The following is a 17,063-nucleotide window of genomic DNA, read 5'->3' on the forward strand; positions in this document are numbered from 1 at the left end:
TGAAACACAGCCTAGCCAGACCTTTTGTACTTCCCTCTTTCTCTCTCGCCCCTCCCACCTTGGTGACCTGGATAGAGAGCTGGGTGACATCAGGCAGTCTTACCTGTGGGCCTCTGCACTGTCAGCACTCAGCTGCTTGGACAAGGGTCGGTGCCCGTAGCTGAAGGTGGCCATCAGGTTGGTACGGTGCTGCATCTGAATCTGACTGGCACTGGGGCTGATAGAGATGCCCCGCCCAGCGGAGGCTGCAGCTGTCCCTGGCATGCTGCTGAGCATATCAACTGGCTCTTGTACTTGGATGGTCACCTGCTGTGACTGGGTAGGCTGCTGCATGCCCAAGCAGGTTAGTGCCACATTAGAAGGAGGGGAACAGTTCTCGGGCTGGGGCTGGAAGACTGCACTTCGCGAGGGTAAGCCTTGGAACTGGGAGGCAGAGGCAGCACCTGGAGAGAAAGGGACCTCACAGTGACTGACCAAGTGCCCAAGTTACCTGCCTGCTGGAAGTAATGGAGCCAATGAGGAGACTCACATCAGATAGCATCTAGAACAGTCTTCTCAGACTTCAGTACACATAAGTCTAGAGAACTTGTGAAAAAAACAGCCAAACATGGTAGCCACACTTGTAATCCCAGTGACTCAGGAGGCTGAGGCAGGAGGACTGCAAGTTTGAGGCCAGTCTTGGCAACTTAGCACAGGCCTAAGCAATTTAGTGAGACCTTCTCTTAAAATAAAAAATAAAATGTGCCAGAGATGTAGCTCAGTGTTAAAGGTTCAATCTCTAGTACCAAAAAAAAAAAAAAAAAAAAAAAAGATTCCCAGGTCCTAACCATAGAACTTGGATTAAGTAGGTTAAGGTGGGTCCCCCAGAATTTCTACTTTCAACAAGTTCCCCTAAAAGCTGGTCTGTGAACTATACTTTGAATAATTCAAATCTTAACAGTGCTTCTTCTCAAACTTGAATGTATACATGGACTGGGGATCTGGTTAAAGTGCATATTACCACTTAGCAAGTCTACATCATGTGGTGATTGCTGAAAACTCACACTAACCAGAGGCCTCTTATGTCACTTCCACCTAAACAAGACAGGCTCCCAAATGCACTGTGGATAACCAAATGGAGGTGACAGCAGAAAGCTTCTGGTGCAGTTTTCTCTTTGGTAGGGCCAGAGGCGGTTTTAGTAAATATGTTAGTAATAGCTAATGTTTACTGAAAACTATTTATGTCAGAGACTTGCAATGCTTTACACATATTTATTCATTAAATACTATTATTGTTATTGTTAATATTATTATTGAGAAAGCTGAGGTACATGGAGGTTAGGGAATTTACCAAAGATTTCACAATCAAGAAACTGGTGGAACCAGGATTAAATCAAGATAAGCTGGCTCTAGAGCCCATATTCTAAAATATTATGTTATTCTGCCTTTTTGTTATTCTGCCTATTCTGGTTCATGACACTCAAGAGGAAGATGGCAAAATAAAACAAACCAACCACAAGGACTAAGACATTTTTCCCCCACGTGGCATCTGATGGTTCAGCCTGGGCCTCTCCACTCACCGTGAGACTGGATCATGGCATTGTTCATGGGGGGAGGGCTATTACTCGGTTGTCTGAAGAGATGGTTGTTGGGGTGGTTGGGGGGTGGACTTGAAGGTTGAATCCTTAACCTTAAAAATGACAAAATGGATAAATAAACTTCCTGAGGTGACAGAATAATCTTGAGTTAAGTTTCAGTCAAACACAAGTAGAATCCATTTTTTTTTAAAGTTTTGATAAGCTACCATGGTAGAAAACCACATATGAGCCACCTACCACCATCATTTAAAAACCTATATGCACCTGCAAAGCTAGGTGCACTGGTGCTCGCCTATAATCTCAGTGGCCTGGGAAGCTGAGGTAGAAGGATTATGAGTTCAAAGCCAGCCTCAGCAATGGCAAGACGCTAAGCAACTCTGTGAGAACTTGTCTCTAAATAAAATACAAAATAGGGCTGGGGATATGGCTCAATGGTCAAGTGTTCCTGACTTCAATCCCCAGTATGGAAAAAAAAAAAAAAAAACCCAAACCACCCCCAAAACCCTATACACATCTTATTTTACCAGTCTTCCCCACCATAGGAGGCGGAGTTCACTGTGTCTATCTTCTTGTAGAAGGTGACAGACTATTCTGTTCAGGGGACTAAGAAAAGAAAGTGGCAGATTTCAGGGAGACCCCTGACCTTTAAGCTGGTTTCTCTGCTTTTTAAGCAGATGTTCCCAAAATGAACGCTAAAGTTGGTCAATATCTCCCACAAGTGAGGCCTAGGATGCCTGCTATAGAGCCAGTGGTTTAGGCATAACATAAAGTGATTTGTTACCTCTGGAGCTGGTGGGTGAGGAGGGCTGGTTGATTTTCACACGCAGCCTGAAGAGGTGGGGAAGGCTGAGGAGGACAGATAGAGTCCTAAAACATACATAGGGGAAAGGAAAATAATAATTGTGAGCATGAACAGTAATCAGAGCTATTCTCAGGAAGGGAAGAAACAGAGAGAACTATCTGTGATTCAGATTTATGCTTTTGTTGTTCATCAAAAGATCTGTTACCTTTACTCAAACATGTCAACCATAAACATAACTCAATGCCACTTTGCCCTGAGTGTGCTCCTCCAAAATGCATAGGCAAATCAGCCTGAAGGCAAACTCCAAACAAGTTGGAGAAAGCAAAGAGTGAGGGCCTACTTGAATTTGCTGCTGGAGAATTTGATGGTGCTGCTCCTGCTGGTATAGCATATGCTGCTGCTGGGTCTTCTCCAGGGTTCTTTCATCAATCTGCCCCCCGTACATCTTCTGCAGCTGCTCACACTCCTGAAGGGAAAGCAGTTAATACAGATGGGATGCAGCCAGGCCCACCCCATGCAGTGATTTCAGCGGATGCAGATCTGCCCAAGGTCTCAGAGGCAGAAAGAGCCACAGGAGAAGAACAGTGTCCTTGATGAACAATTGACCCATTTATACAGGTATCTGTATACTAAATATCTTCACATTCTGTTCTGTATGAACAAATGGGAAACATCAAGGATACACCAAGGCCCGCATATGAGTGAAAGTGTCCAATGTGAAATCTGCGTACAAGGCACCTGCCATTCAAAGCAAGGTCATCAGGAAGGCAGAAAGGAAACTGGCCCTTTACAGAAGCCTGGAGCTACATTTCCTGCCCCTGGGAGCACCATTCCATATCAACTGGAGAGTGTGACAGGTGAAACAGGATCCAATAAGACCCAGCACCCTGTATCAAGAGGAGAATATCAGGGTTGCTTAGAAGTACCTTCCCTAGAGTTTCCCCCTGAAACCCAAGGCCAGAAATTCCTTTCCAGTAAACTATAAAGACAGTAGAAAAATTTAGTCCCCTCACAGGGGAAGCAAGTTTGATCCTGGGGAGAGCTGTACATAACAAGAAGTAAGGAAAGAGTGTTAGAAAGCTCTAGTTTTTTTTAACCTATAAAACTGCAGTGTTGCTGGCATGAATAGGGGTAGAAAGTTGACCACCCAGAGCTCCTGCAATACAGGTCTCTGTTACCCATGCTTCTCCAGAGATGCCTGCCATCTCTCCATTACCTGCTGCAATTGTTTGATGCTGCTGTTGTTGCCCATTTTTTCCAGGTGAGCTTTGAAGGCCTGGATGCTTGCAGCCCCATCTGAGAACCGGCGCACAGGGGAGAAACGCTCCGTGGGGAGGTGCAGGGTGTTGGAGTCCTTGTAGGTGGAGCTGAATACATGGGAAGAGAAGGTTAGGGGCTAGGACTCAGGGGTTTTGACCAAATCACACAGGGACTGCTGTTCCAGACGAACACAAAGATGGCTGGCTGCATGTGTAGCCCTGCGTATTAGGCCTGTTCCATGCCATGTCCAGAAGATGCTCGCTGTCCTAGCCTGCTTCCCTTCAGAGGACTCCAGGGATATATTTTCCATTTCCACTTACCTTTAGTTGGCCAGTTTTCTAGGCCTGAGGTTCTGGGAGCAAGTAAATTCAGTTTTTATAAATACACTAGACCAGAGAGAAAAGCTCCTCAGGATCCCCCAGGGCCGGCTGTACAGGAGGTTTTAAAATTTATCTGATGCCTTCAGAGACTTAAATTCACCATTTGACCCACAGTTTTTCCTATGCAATAACCTCTGTATGACCAGAGAGAAACTACAGTCAGCTTGTGGTCAAAGGTCTGGCCTGGAACTCAAAAGTTCTGTACTAGAAAGGGAGGGTGAAGGCTGGGGTGGAGAAAAACGGGGACTTCTGAACCCAGGATGGACACAGCACATTCTTAAGGAATGTGGGCCTCAAGATCCTGCACGTACCTGGTGAACACACACGCGGTTACCTACTGTGAATGCTAACTTCTCAGAGTAGCAGCACCCACCCCTCCTTCCTGATAGAGGAATCATATGCATTACCTTCAAAGAGCCTGTGCTCAACCAGAACAGTCAGTGTTTTACAGAAAGAATGAACAAGCAATTGATAAAAAAGAATGCATCAGGGTTAGAAGCTAACACCTATACTTGTTACCTAATCAGAAAGAGATGTTTATGGGTTGAGGTAAGCAGATATAAGACTGCCAAGGCAGCATTCCAACAGCTGATGGAAAGGGTCAGGGTTTCATAGCCAGGGTAGAGATGACATTACACTGAACTATGAGTGAAACGATGGATCACCTTGCCAGTTATTCAATTTGGACTGAAGCAGAATCACAGCTAAGGAAGCAGGTTAACAAGTGAGTTCAAATACAATGCAGACAGGGAGGGACTGGGGGAATGAAGGCTGTGCAAGATGTCAAGAGAATTCTGGCAGCAGGCAAAGTCCCTTACCCTCCTTTACTAATGATGACTTCTGTTTCAGACTACCTGAAGCTTGACAGAGCTGAGCTAATGAAATGAACATACGTACATATTTGTTTCAGTAACATAAATGACAAATGAACTGGGGATGATGAATGATGTGAGGGAACACACTCCAGAAACAGCGATCATGAAAGCTGATTTCAGGAGCACGTTCTAAAAACTTCTCTTTTCTGTCTTTACTTCAGATTTTTTTGAGAGAAAGTAAGTGTTATTTTCCTCCTCAAATTCAACTCCTATGCTGTCAATATTTTTGAATAACAGACACATTTCTGATTCATTCAGAAAGCTGTTCTTCAAGCAGTGAATACAATGTTTCTACACAAAAACCATTCTCTGTCATCAGAGCAATAACATCCCAGGTTCAGGTATTTCATGATTTTTTTCAGAAGCTCAGGTTGAGAAGAGACTGATCCCAAGGTCAGTCAGGCACAGTAACTTCAGAGGAACAGTTCTGATGGAGTTGTTCATTTTAGAAGCACTGATGGTAACACTTGTGCTTGATTTTATTTTTATTGGCAATCACATTCAAACTCAAGACAGCCTCACATTATACTCTCCCATTAAACTCTTCAAACAGAATTAGTTCCCCACCTGGATAGATTCCATCTTGTGTTAATTTTTTTTTTCACACCTTAGAATTTTTTTAAAAATTTAAATTACATACTTCTAGGAATGGAAAGTCTGAACAGACCCTCTTCTGTCCCATGTTGGATTTCACTCGTATACCTCAAAAGAACAATTACACATACTGTTCTTTTATCATTTTCTCCAGAAAAAGAAAGAAAGAAATTCAATAACCTATCTAGATGATCCATTTTCAGTGGTTATGGACTTGGAAAGTTTCTCTTTTCCCTTGAAGACTAACTTGAAACTCTTTGTGTTACATATTTGTACAGTCACCCCACAAAGACATGCCGAGTTTAAACAAATGCCCCACCTTACACAATCTGTCACTCATAAAGCATTCATTTGCTTCCAATTCAAACTGCCTTTGGCCACAGAAACCTTGAAACACTTTATCAAGAGTGTTCACATAAAAACAGACAGCAGACAGATTTCTAGCAGGCAAGGCCTTGACAATGATTGTAGGCAGGGTGGATATCACATAAACAGAGCTGAGGGCCAATGCAGTCTTCCTTTAGTAACAAGTGTAAACAGAATATAAGGTCTGTGACAAAGGCTGACATGGAAATGTGCTGATCCTCATGTTTCCCTGGAAAAGTAACTCCCAAGGGACACCTAGAATTAAACAAAGATCCTCAAAAGACATAAGCTAAACATAAAAGACCCCCAGGAGGGCTGAACAATGCAGTGTCAGACTGGAAGGGCAGGAAAGATGGAGATGAGGAAAAGTCATAAAGCATCTGTTGGGCACAAGGTTAGAACCCAGAGTTACAAAAAGGAAATTTATGGCGGGGGGTGGGGGTTGGGGGGCAGCGGTGGAGGCAGTTCTCCAAAATCCCTCGAAGTGTGCTTCAATGTGTGCCAGCCACACAGGTCCTGAGAGATTTTCATTTGAAAAAGACTATCTGTGTCATGAGAGTTTTAGTTGAGAATCTTCATTCTTGTTACTCCTAACAGCTACTTTTGCTCAATTATTCACAGCCATTTATAAAAGCTTATCTTTCTTCTTCCAGAGTTCCAACGTGGCACTAATTAAGTCCCGGTCTGCTCAGAGTTCACCTGTCTCTGCTGATTACATGATGTCAAAATGGGTAACTAGTACATAAATACACTGCATCCTGCTTGCAATGTGCACTGGTTACAAGATTTCATAAAAACATGCCATAAAGTGGATCTCCTTAGACTGTATCAGCTACTCAACCTTCCCAATTAAGATTGCTTTTCACTGTCCCCCTGAAAAGACTCGAATAAAATATGCTTGAGCAATTGATGGTAACTTTGAAAGTGCGGCCTATCAGCATGTGGACAGATTCAGAATGGAGTGGCTAAGATTTTTTGTCATCAAGGTATTCACAGAAGACAATCATCATCTTCTTACTCTACCAAAGTATCATCTCCTTTGTTTTCAAGCTCACTTGGGTTTGATGAAGTTTTCCTAGTCAGGAAAGTTAAACTCATTTTTATTTCTTCAAGCGAATGAACTCTAATGAACAGAGAGTTAGCAAAAGATTTTGCTATCTGAACACTCAAAGAATGACTTCTCAAGCACATCACTCAAAAGGATGCTGCCTCCCTGCTCTACGATGCACAAGGGATGTATCTTCCTCCGTATCCAGCCTGTTGTTCAATGGTAACATGATATGAAGTGCTTACTCTTTTGAAGGTGATAAATTATTAAAGATCAAGTTTACTGAATTACTATAAATATTACTATAAATCCTTTTATTTCCAGTTGACCTTCTGAGGGCTTCACTTCCTTGAAGGTCTCAAGTTCAATTTATCTATGAGTCAATATCTAGAGTCATGGAAATCAGCTGCAGACAATAAAAAGGTCTGCAAGATAATTGGAAAGAAGAATCTAGCATTGCTTCAAGGCCCAGTAGAGAACCTTTGCCCTGTGCAATACTTAGCGCAAGGAGCTGAGAAGATGTGAGTTCAGGATGACAGATGGCTTCTACTTAAAGATAGTCACCATCAATGGGAGACTAGTCAGAAGGGGCCTATCCACGAACCTCAAGGAGCTCACACTGTCATGTGGCTACTCACCGATGCTGATCAGGTACCAGGTGAGGAGGCCAGACCCGGGAACGGAAAGGCTGCTGTCCTAGCTGCCGTTGTAGGTCCGGTGGGATCTCAGCTGTAGGGTTGGTCATGGCCAGTGTATGTCTTTTGGACCTATTTGCCAAGTACCTGCAACAAGCAGGAGCACATTTCATAGTAAAAAAGACAGACAGGAATACTCCTCCATCAGAAGCACAGAAGTTAATCCAAAGCACTCAGGGAAATAGTGCCAGAGCTCAAAAGGTGCTCCACAAAAAACAGACTCCTGAGTCGATGACTAACTGGCCAACAAAAGTTGGCTTAATACTGAAGTTTGAACTTAAGAGTACTCAGTGAAGAGAAGCGAGAAAGCAGATCTAGCTTGCAAAGATAGGAAGATCAATTTTCCTTATTTAATTCCATTCAATAGAAGAATTTATTTTCTACATGTTAATTTCATTCCTCTTTTCCCTCCAAATTTCTGAAATACAAGTCAGAGAAAATGAGCCCTAAGGCCTATTCTTAGAGATGAGCCAAGAAGGATATGTTTCTTGGTCCTACAGACCCCAGGTTTTGAGGCTGTTCTTCCTAGAGTTCATAGAAAACAGAGTCTTCTATTTGGGGATGAATTTCAGAACTACCTCTTCCCTCATGATCTGGGATTAATCATTGGAGAAGAAAAACTGGACCCATATTCTGAAGAAGATGAAGAAATGAAACCATGTGGAGTGTTTAGAATTGTTTTTAAGGTGAGAGGAAAGGCAAGGCAGGAAATCCAAAGGGTTTCAAAAGCTCAAGAATTACAAGCTGATGACTTTTTCTCTGAAGACTTTCTAGATGCACACTTTGGCAGCACCACCCACAAGATACCAGTCCCCTCTGTCTGGTGGATGGCTTCCACAGCACTGCGGTTCTTCTTGGATACAAAAAAGAGAAGTTCTATTCCTTTCCATTCTATCAAAGCCGATGGAAATTAATCCTTAAAATGCTGGTCTAAAGGAAGAAGGTGGGGCTGAAGGAAGTAAAGTCCAAGAACAAAGAAGCTAAAATAAAATATTGCTGTCCCTTTTAAGATGGGAAGGCAGTGAACTTCTTCATTCCTCATCTCTTCATGACACCAGCAGGGCTTGTCTGCAACCTTACATACCCTGTTATCAGCAAACTACGGAAATAACAGCATCAAGGGGAAAAAGTCATCACATTTTTCTTTCTATTGAATAAACTGCAGAAGAAGCTGGCCCACCTAACAACTCCATTCAATATGGTTTTCTTTCCACATGGGACCAGCTTCATTTTGAACAGCAGCTCTCATACGGAGCTCCTGGTAGTGGGAAGAGAGTCCTGGCCAGCAACCATCAGGTTCTGAAAAACCAGTCTTGTTTCATTCTTATCTACCTTGCCCATTTCAACTAAAGTCAGTTAACAGACTATAATTAGCAGTATGTAAACTTGCTAAAGAGTAAGCCATCAGTGATTTAATATCCATTTGATAAAGACACCCGAAGTTTCCCCAAGAGCCCACGAAAACCATTTTATTTCAACTTTCCTCAAGGGAAAACATATAATCTTGAAGAACACCTGGATTTCTGGGAAAATACATGCTGAATTCTGGTAAAACCCCTCCCCGGAAAATAAGAAAGACAACTCCCACCAGGGGACATGCATGGAAGTGAGGACCCGGGCTAATGGGACTGAGGTCAAATGAACAGTACAGCATGCCTGATGGTCACTGCCGTCTCTGTGAATTAGACATCTCTCAACAATGTTCTGCAAACAATGGATATTTGCATCTGTCCCTGGCCCAAATCCCATATATTTTTTTTCAATATCTCTTTGTTGGTACAAGGGAGTGGAAGAAACACACAGCAAACAGTACAAGAGGTATTCATTCATTCTCCTGGAAAGGAAGAGTCCATGCCAGAGGTCCATGGCCAGACTAGCTAGGATCACTGTCATCCCAAATCTCCAATTCCTTTTCAGTAAACAGTTCTTGGCAGGTAGGAGCAGGCTTTGTGCCTTGTGAATACTATCAGAGTTGCAAATATGAAGGCAGGGGACAAGGAAGGAAGGAGGGAGGAGAGAAAAAGTTCTTATGGTTATTGCTGTCACTTAGGGGACTTCCAATGGTGCTTACAGAAATGAAATTTTCTGGGTAGTCTTCTGTTACTTCCATGTGGGGAGGAACATGCCATCTGGCTTGAGCAAAGAGACCACACAAATGTTGAAGCTGCACTGTACCACCTCCTTGGGCAGAGGTGACCTTTCGTTGGTTGCAGGGGGAGCCTGCCCAAGGACGTTCTGCAAGCACTGCCAGATGTCACATTACCTCTGCACAGCTTCCTGATCTGGCTCCCCATCTGAGCTCTCCTCGTCCACAGGGGTTACTGCTGGCACTGCCTGAAGAGAGACAGGAAGGAAAAGCTCAAGATGTCAGCTTATTCTCTAATGTTTCTAGATATTCTAGTAATTGGGCTTGGAGCAAGATTTTCTGTTAACTTTCTCATTAATGATACTCTTCTAGGACACCTGGGTTACATGGAACTTTGATATACCATTTTCCCATTTTTACCTTGCTCAGGTGATATTAATTCAGATTTCTTCCTCTTACTCTTCATTCATTGACTCATTTATTCAACAAATAGCTGAATGCCTACTATATTACGGAATAAAACGTGAGATTTACAGACAAGAGTCCTTGACCTCATTTTACAGTCTAGTGGAAGACAGAGACAAACAAACAATTAAAAAACATGACCAAGTTCTCCACACTCAACAGAAGGGGGTCCTTGAGAATCATGGAAGGCTTTCTGGAGGAGGTAACCTTAGACCTAAAGGATATACAGGACCTAACTAAGAAAAGAGGAAAAGTCTTCTAGACTAAGAGAAAAGAGAAAGCCTGAGCTGTTAGACAGCCTGAAAACAGAGAAGAAAACTATTTACCTAGCAAGTCTAGGAACTGACCTGTTGTTTCATATTAACGTCATTTCCAGTGTTTTGATGTCTTAACTCCAGAAAAGCATAATGATGTTTTTAGAGAACATTTTTGTATATAACATATAATTGTGTAGTTGTGATTCAATGCCCTAAAATAGCTGTTACGCACCAAAACATGCAAGTGAAATGAAAACCACTACAACACATGACTGTAGTCCTATCTCCATCTGCCTGAGGACTGGAATGCTGTGTATCCTTCTACCATGCCTTAGCCACTAGAGCAAAACTCATGTTTATTTACCACAAAAGTGCATTTTTTAAAAATGGAAGATAATTACAAAACAAAAAACTTGTTAAAAAAATTCCATCATTTGAATGCTTCCAGGGTTTCCAGTTCTTTTATGATAATTCTGTAAGGGCAAAGTGAACAATCAGGCAGGAAGGGACTATAGCTGAGGCAGGGGAGGGACACTGTCACCAGTAACAATGACCTTGAATACTACACAAAGAAGTTTATTTTGAGAAGGGCAGTGGTGAATCACTAAAGAACTTAAGCAGGAGCATGATGTCATAAGATTTATACTTGAAAAATTAGCTCTCTTTAGTTGCAGGGTAAAAAGGGCTGGTGGCAGGGAGCAGGAGATGACTGGAAGCAAGGAAGCCAGTTAGGAGTCCACCATGTTAATCAAGGCAATGGGTGACAGTGATCTGAATTAAGAAAAGGGTGGCGAACAGGAGGAGAAGATCTTTAATTCACAGGCGTTAGACAACTGATTTAACAGAGGGAATAAGGGAAAGGGAAGAGTTAAAGAGAAAATCCCTGTTCCTAGCTGTGTAACCAACCAAGAGAACGATAGTGTCATTTACTGTCATGCAAGGGGAGGAAGAGGTTTCACAGATTCGTGGTAAGTTCATTTGGGGACATGCTCACTAAAATTTAAGTACTTGTGAGATAATGAACTATAGCTATCCACAGGCAGTCATACACACAGATGTTTAGAACTCAGAAGAGCGTTCTGGGTGGAGAATCAGATGACAACTGAAATTATGGGAGTAAACAAAATCATGCAGAGGGTATGTCAAGTGAGATGGGAACAGGGTCTAAGATAAAACTCTGGAGGTTTTGTCAACTTCAAGGAACAAGCAGAAAGGAAATCTGAAAAGGAGGGGTAGGAGGAAAACAAAGAGTTTGTTGGCACAAAAGCCAAAAAAAGAAAATAGTTCAAGGGAAAAAATGGTCAACAGTGACTAATGGAGTTGGGACATCCAAAAAGATAAAGATTAAAAATGCCCACTGGATTTATCAACAAGAGCTTGTTAGTGACCTTGGCAGAAACAGTTCTAGTGGACAGAGTGTTATCCCACCCCAAAAAAGCTGTCCCTGACCCCTTCCTAGCCAATATTGATCCTGCCCTGCGTATCTCTGCCCTCTAATAATCTATGTTATTCACTTTGGCACCTATTCACACATGGTCTGTTACTATTGTTCAGATACTTCACATAGGTTCATCTTGTTTTCCCATATCATAAACTCACTACATCAACAACTATGATATATAATTCTTTTGTTTTCTTGACTGCAGTGATAACTGAAAGTTTGGTAAATGGACTTATACTAGTCTATAAAGTATTTTGTTACCAATCCATGATAAGGAAAGTATAGATATAAACAGTAAGTATAAACAGTAAGTTGCTAGAGACTTTATAATAATTAATGGTATAATTTTGTCTACTGAATTAAATTTAAAAATTAGCCCTGTATTTTGTTATGTTTTTAAAATTTCATTTTTCTAGTGATTCACTTTTACTGTATTTTACAAAGATATCAGTTGACAATGGATTGAAGATTTAAAAAAAAGATTCTGAGTAGAAATGAAATGATCTGGTGAATTATCAAGTTCAATAACTATTGAGCTAGGTGTGGTAGCACATGCCTATAATCCCAGTGGCTTGGGAGGCTGAGGCTGTAACAGGAGGATCTCAAGTTCAAAGCCAGCCTCAGCAACTTAGCAAGGTCCTAAGCAACTCAATGAGACCCTGTCTCTAAATAAAATACAAAAAAAAGGGCTAGGGATGTTGCTCAGTGGTTAAGCACCACTGGGTTCAATCCCTGGTACAAAAAAGTCCCCAGCTACAGACAGTTTGAGAAGCATTACCCTAAAATGTCACTTAAGCACTATAAATATAGTTAGTACCCAATCTTACTGTATGATGAAAATGAATAAATGAATGAATGAATGACCTATGAGAGAAAAATAACCAGAAATAAACTGAACTCAGAGGAGGAAAAAAAAATCTTTGAATGTAGTTGTCACAGAAAGAGTATGGCTGGTTACAGTGGTATATGCCTGTGATCCCAGTTACTCTAGAAGCTGAGACTGGAGAATTGAAAATTGGAGACCAGCCTGGGCGACTATAAAGAGGGCTGGGGGTATAGCTCAATGGTAGAGCACTTGCCTAGCATGTGTAAGGCCCTGAGTTCAATCCCCAGTAGTACCACCCCTCCCTCAGACAAAAAAACAGTGTGATTGAGAGATACCAATTGACTAGGCCAAAGCTGAATAATCAAATAATCGAGGTTCTAGCAAAATTTGAGATGATGCTGATCAAAAGAAAAAAGGAAGTTGAGATGGCAATTTTGGAAACCTGTCTAAAAAAGCAATTAATTTAGGCTGGAGTTGTGGCTCAGTGGTAAAGCACTTGCCTGGCATGTGTGAGGCACTGGGTTCGATCCTCAGCACTGCATGTAAATAAATAAAAGATCCATTTAATTTTTTTTTAAAAGCAATTAATTCCAAAGAGGGCTGTTTATTTCAATTGCCTTCTGTGCGTCAGGGGAAAGTTGTCTGTGAGAAGCCTCTAAGCTGCAGGAATAAGGGCATATTTAACATGGGTGCCTGTAAGCAGCTGTTGAGGAAGAGCCTTTCCAGGAGCAGGGTTCTGAGTAGAAATGAAATGATCTGGTGAATTATCAAGAATAAATACTGGAAAAGTCTACTAGACTGAAGAAAATGGGAATATACTGAGCATCAAAATTTTGGAGAAAGAGGGAATTCAGACATTTAGGTGGGCCCTGGGTTCCCAACCTCAGGTACACAACCTTCTTATCAAAAGCCTCTGAGAAAATCAGCTGGGTTCTGTGTTGCTACTCACTGGTGTCATGGTGACAAGTGGGGAGGGTCCCCGTGGGCGCTTCAGCAGCTGCTGGGCATGCAGTTGGATGTTGGCTCCTCCATCTGATGCCCTCCGGCCAAGGGGGCCCATTCCATTCAGCAGCTGTAGGGTGGGTGGTTGTAACAGAGACTGCTCCTACAAGCAGAAGAGTGGGCAGGATTGACTCGTAAAAAAGGGGGAGAGAGGGGTAAAAACAGCAGAATTCCAGTCCACTTAAATTACAGGGTTCTTTTTTGCTCTTCTTTTTCTTTTTATTTATTTATTTCATACATGACAATAGTGGAATGCATTACATTCATGATTCTTTAATCATGATGTAGACTACAGAAATCCTCCCTCTCTCACCCAAATTGCTTTACAAAGGAGACCATTCTTTTCTATACGGAAATCCTCAAATCCTCAAAGTCTCTCAGGAGTTCATTTATTTTCCTGGGGCAATCCCTCTCCCACACCAAAAGTACCTTATACTCAAGCTGCCCGGTTGGTTGCAAATTTTGCATGGGCAACAGATTGTGCATGAAGTTCATGTTAGGGGCCACCTGCAGGAATGGAGCCTGAGGAGTAACTCCAGGAAAGCCAGGAAGAAGCTTCTGCAGATCTTCCATAACTTCCGTGCTGACAGAAAACAGGAAGACAGAGAAATGTGGTTAACATTCTTTCTCAGAGGTACTTAAATCCCCAAATTGATGATACTGTTATTTAATAGAGTTTATTTTATTTTTTACTTTTCTCCTCAATTTCTATTCCAAGAGTCCAAAGCAAAGCAGAAGCCTAATGTGTGAATTTGATTCTGACATTTTACTTCCTGGGATTGGGGACCACTATTTTTCATTGACCACTCAGTAAAACCAACAGCTCTGAGTCAAGAGGAAACACTGGCAGGAGTCCAGGTCAGGTTTTAAAAGCTCGGAGGTGAACAGCAAGTTTCTGGGGAACATGAGCCACTGCTAAGACAATGGTTGCCTGAAGTAGCAACTGATTCACCAGGGAAAGAATGCAATTACTCCTGTCAGTGCTGACAGGACAGATAAGTACTGGATGTACAGGGCTGTCATGCTGCAACAGTAGGTTCTACAGCAGACTTTAAAATAAGAGACCTTTGCACTAACAGCGACCCAGGACTCCACCCCTTTGAAGCTGACACACTGTGTGGGGACAGAATGTTCCCCTTATTGCCTGTTTGATCATCGGCCGAGAACAAGAAACATAAAGCAAGCAAATCAGCAGGCATGGGAGTTTTGGAAATTCACTCAGAGAAAAGAGATATTTATAAGAAAACCAGCTTTGCCCCTAGTTGAACTCTCAGAACTCTTGCTACAACCTTCTCTTTCCTACTCAGCAAAGAAAATATTCATAAAAGAGGTGGGCTATTTTTAATATTGAGAGTTCTCAACTTGAGAACAAAAATGGAGTGAACTGGCCTTCAGTCCTTTTCCCCAGAGTGAGGGCATCAGGGAACACTGTGAAAGACAGCTTTGGGAAAACACTTTGAGAAATTGGTGTTTCTGAATTCTTGTTCACTTACATATAAAAATAAGTCAGTCCAGATATATATCACATCACTTGTTCTCCCTTCCTAGACGAGTCTTGCATTATAACATGTGGCAAATGTTTCTAAAAGCTGTCAAATTTAGATGAATTTTAAGAGGTATTTCTGTGTAACTTAGATTCAAAGACCTCAATCTTTGTGGGCAAAGGTACCATCACACTCCTCACCAAAGCACTGTGATTAACTGGCATGATGATTGCTAATAGCCCACTAGAGCCCCACGGATACTGCGCAATTTTTAAATTAAATCCATGTTGATCTACCAGGATGTGTTAAGGGTTAAAACTTATCTTAGCCACTTAATTTAGATCTCATCTGGGAGAGAGCATAAAGTAGAAAAAACATGCCATGAAAAAGCCAGGTAGGAATCCTCTGCTCTGGTGCTTGGCAGGGCTGTTGCCCAGACACTCACCGTGGGTCAGCCACACCCACTGTGTGCCTCCTCATTGACAAATAGCGGACAAGTGCTTCAGGGGAAGGCTCTTCACCCTCATCGCTGTCCAAGTTCACTGCCCCATCCGGCTGAGGCGGGAGGGAAACACAACCAATTAGAAATAGGAAGGAAGGAAAGGAAATGTAGATATGGGAAAGAAAGTGGTTTCATTGGCAACTATCAGAGGATGCTACTTGCCTCCACAATTTGGTTCTCTGGGTTGATCAGCTGCACCTGGGGAACGCTGATGTTCATAGCGGTACCTGCCTGCTCCGCCTGTGAAGTAGTACATAAGTATACACAAATACCTTAAACATTAGAGGGAAATAATGATAGCTTTTCAAAGTAGTCCTGACTGCTAAAGTCTTTGGTTCCTCTGCCCTTAGAAGTCACAATAAGTAAGCATTTTTTAGAGAGGACAGTATTCCAATGATTGGCTATTTCTTAAAAAAAAAAAAGAAAGAAAGAAAGAAAAGAAGAAAGCAATCATTGTTACCATCCATCCTCTCTGTCAAAGAAAGGTTCAAGTCTTGATTGGTCTCTGACAAAGGAAGAGATGATAGAAGTATGGAAGAACAGGAAACTCCTTTGACTTGGGGTTGGTGAGCAGCAGCTAACCCTTACCCCCTGGTGTTACGTGTCCTGAACTAGATCACTGGAGACATTGCCCACCTGGATATTGACTGGTGCTTGAAATGCCATGGCTCGGGGCATGCTAGGAAGTGCTCCGAGACGCAGGGTTTTATGTCTCTTATGTCGATCACACAGCAGGCTGTAGATTGCACTATAGTGATCATAGGCATCTGATCTTAATGACTACCAAGAGAGAAGGGGGGGAAAAAAGTAAAAAACCCTGATGAAATGGCATGTCAATGACCAAAACCCTTTCAATAATAACATCAGAAGACCAAAGCACCTTCTTTCCTTCCTTCCCAGGCCCAGGAGGGGCAGAGGAAGAGAAAAAGGAGGAAAGCAAAGAGACCCAAGTTCTCAGGAAGGAGAAAGAATAGAAAATGCAGGATAGAGGAAGGACTACTACACCTCACTTTGTTCTCCACTCCTTCCTAGATACCTGTAGTGTCCGCTCTTTGTCTAGTCCCATGTCCTCCATGGCCAAGAGGACATCCTCATTCAGAGGATCCATCTGCCTTTCTTCCTTCAGTTGCTGGCATTCAGCTATTAACTGTAACATGAAAAGATGCAAGCAGTCAAATCCCCAATTAATCACCTCCATATGGCATATCATATACAATGACTAAGCTGTTCCATGCACCCTAGCTGAGGGTGTTTTGGCCTCGGAGTCTAAGCAAGACATCTCTGGTGAATGGCTATGAGCAGATAAGATCCCCCTGTTTCCTGAGCTCCTTGGGGTACCTCAGATAGTCACAATGGTTTTGAAAAGATAGGCTACAGAAACCACTGAGCACACTAAGAGAAAG

General features: G+C 42.3%; 1 protein-coding gene across 3 annotated transcripts in view; it reads right to left on the reverse strand.

Moving 5' to 3' along the window:
- Sik3 (SIK family kinase 3) overlaps positions 1-17,063 on the reverse strand; it is a 239,721-nt gene that overhangs the window by 15,762 nt on the left and 206,896 nt on the right. The window contains exons 8-20 of one of the 3 annotated variants that reach the window (XM_013359984.4): positions 16,697-16,807; positions 16,297-16,440; positions 15,823-15,900; positions 15,604-15,713; positions 14,104-14,257; positions 13,622-13,777; positions 9,861-9,931; positions 7,541-7,684; positions 3,596-3,746; positions 2,720-2,845; positions 2,359-2,444; positions 1,560-1,669; positions 104-443 (exon numbers count right to left, since the gene is read on the reverse strand). In XM_013359984.4, coding sequence (XP_013215438.2) covers positions 104-443; positions 1,560-1,669; positions 2,359-2,444; positions 2,720-2,845; positions 3,596-3,746; positions 7,541-7,684; positions 9,861-9,931; positions 13,622-13,777; positions 14,104-14,257; positions 15,604-15,713; positions 15,823-15,900; positions 16,297-16,440; positions 16,697-16,807 — 1,781 coding nt within the window. The remainder of the gene's footprint in view (positions 1-103; positions 444-1,559; positions 1,670-2,358; positions 2,445-2,719; positions 2,846-3,595; positions 3,747-7,540; positions 7,685-9,860; positions 9,932-13,621; positions 13,778-14,103; positions 14,258-15,603; positions 15,714-15,822; positions 15,901-16,296; positions 16,441-16,696; positions 16,808-17,063) is intronic. The other 2 variants (XM_021728449.3, XM_005328293.5) reach the window with 2 other exon arrangements.

This window comes from Ictidomys tridecemlineatus, chromosome 4 (assembly GCF_052094955.1).
Source record: "Ictidomys tridecemlineatus isolate mIctTri1 chromosome 4, mIctTri1.hap1, whole genome shotgun sequence".
NCBI lineage: Eukaryota > Metazoa > Chordata > Mammalia > Rodentia > Sciuridae > Ictidomys > Ictidomys tridecemlineatus.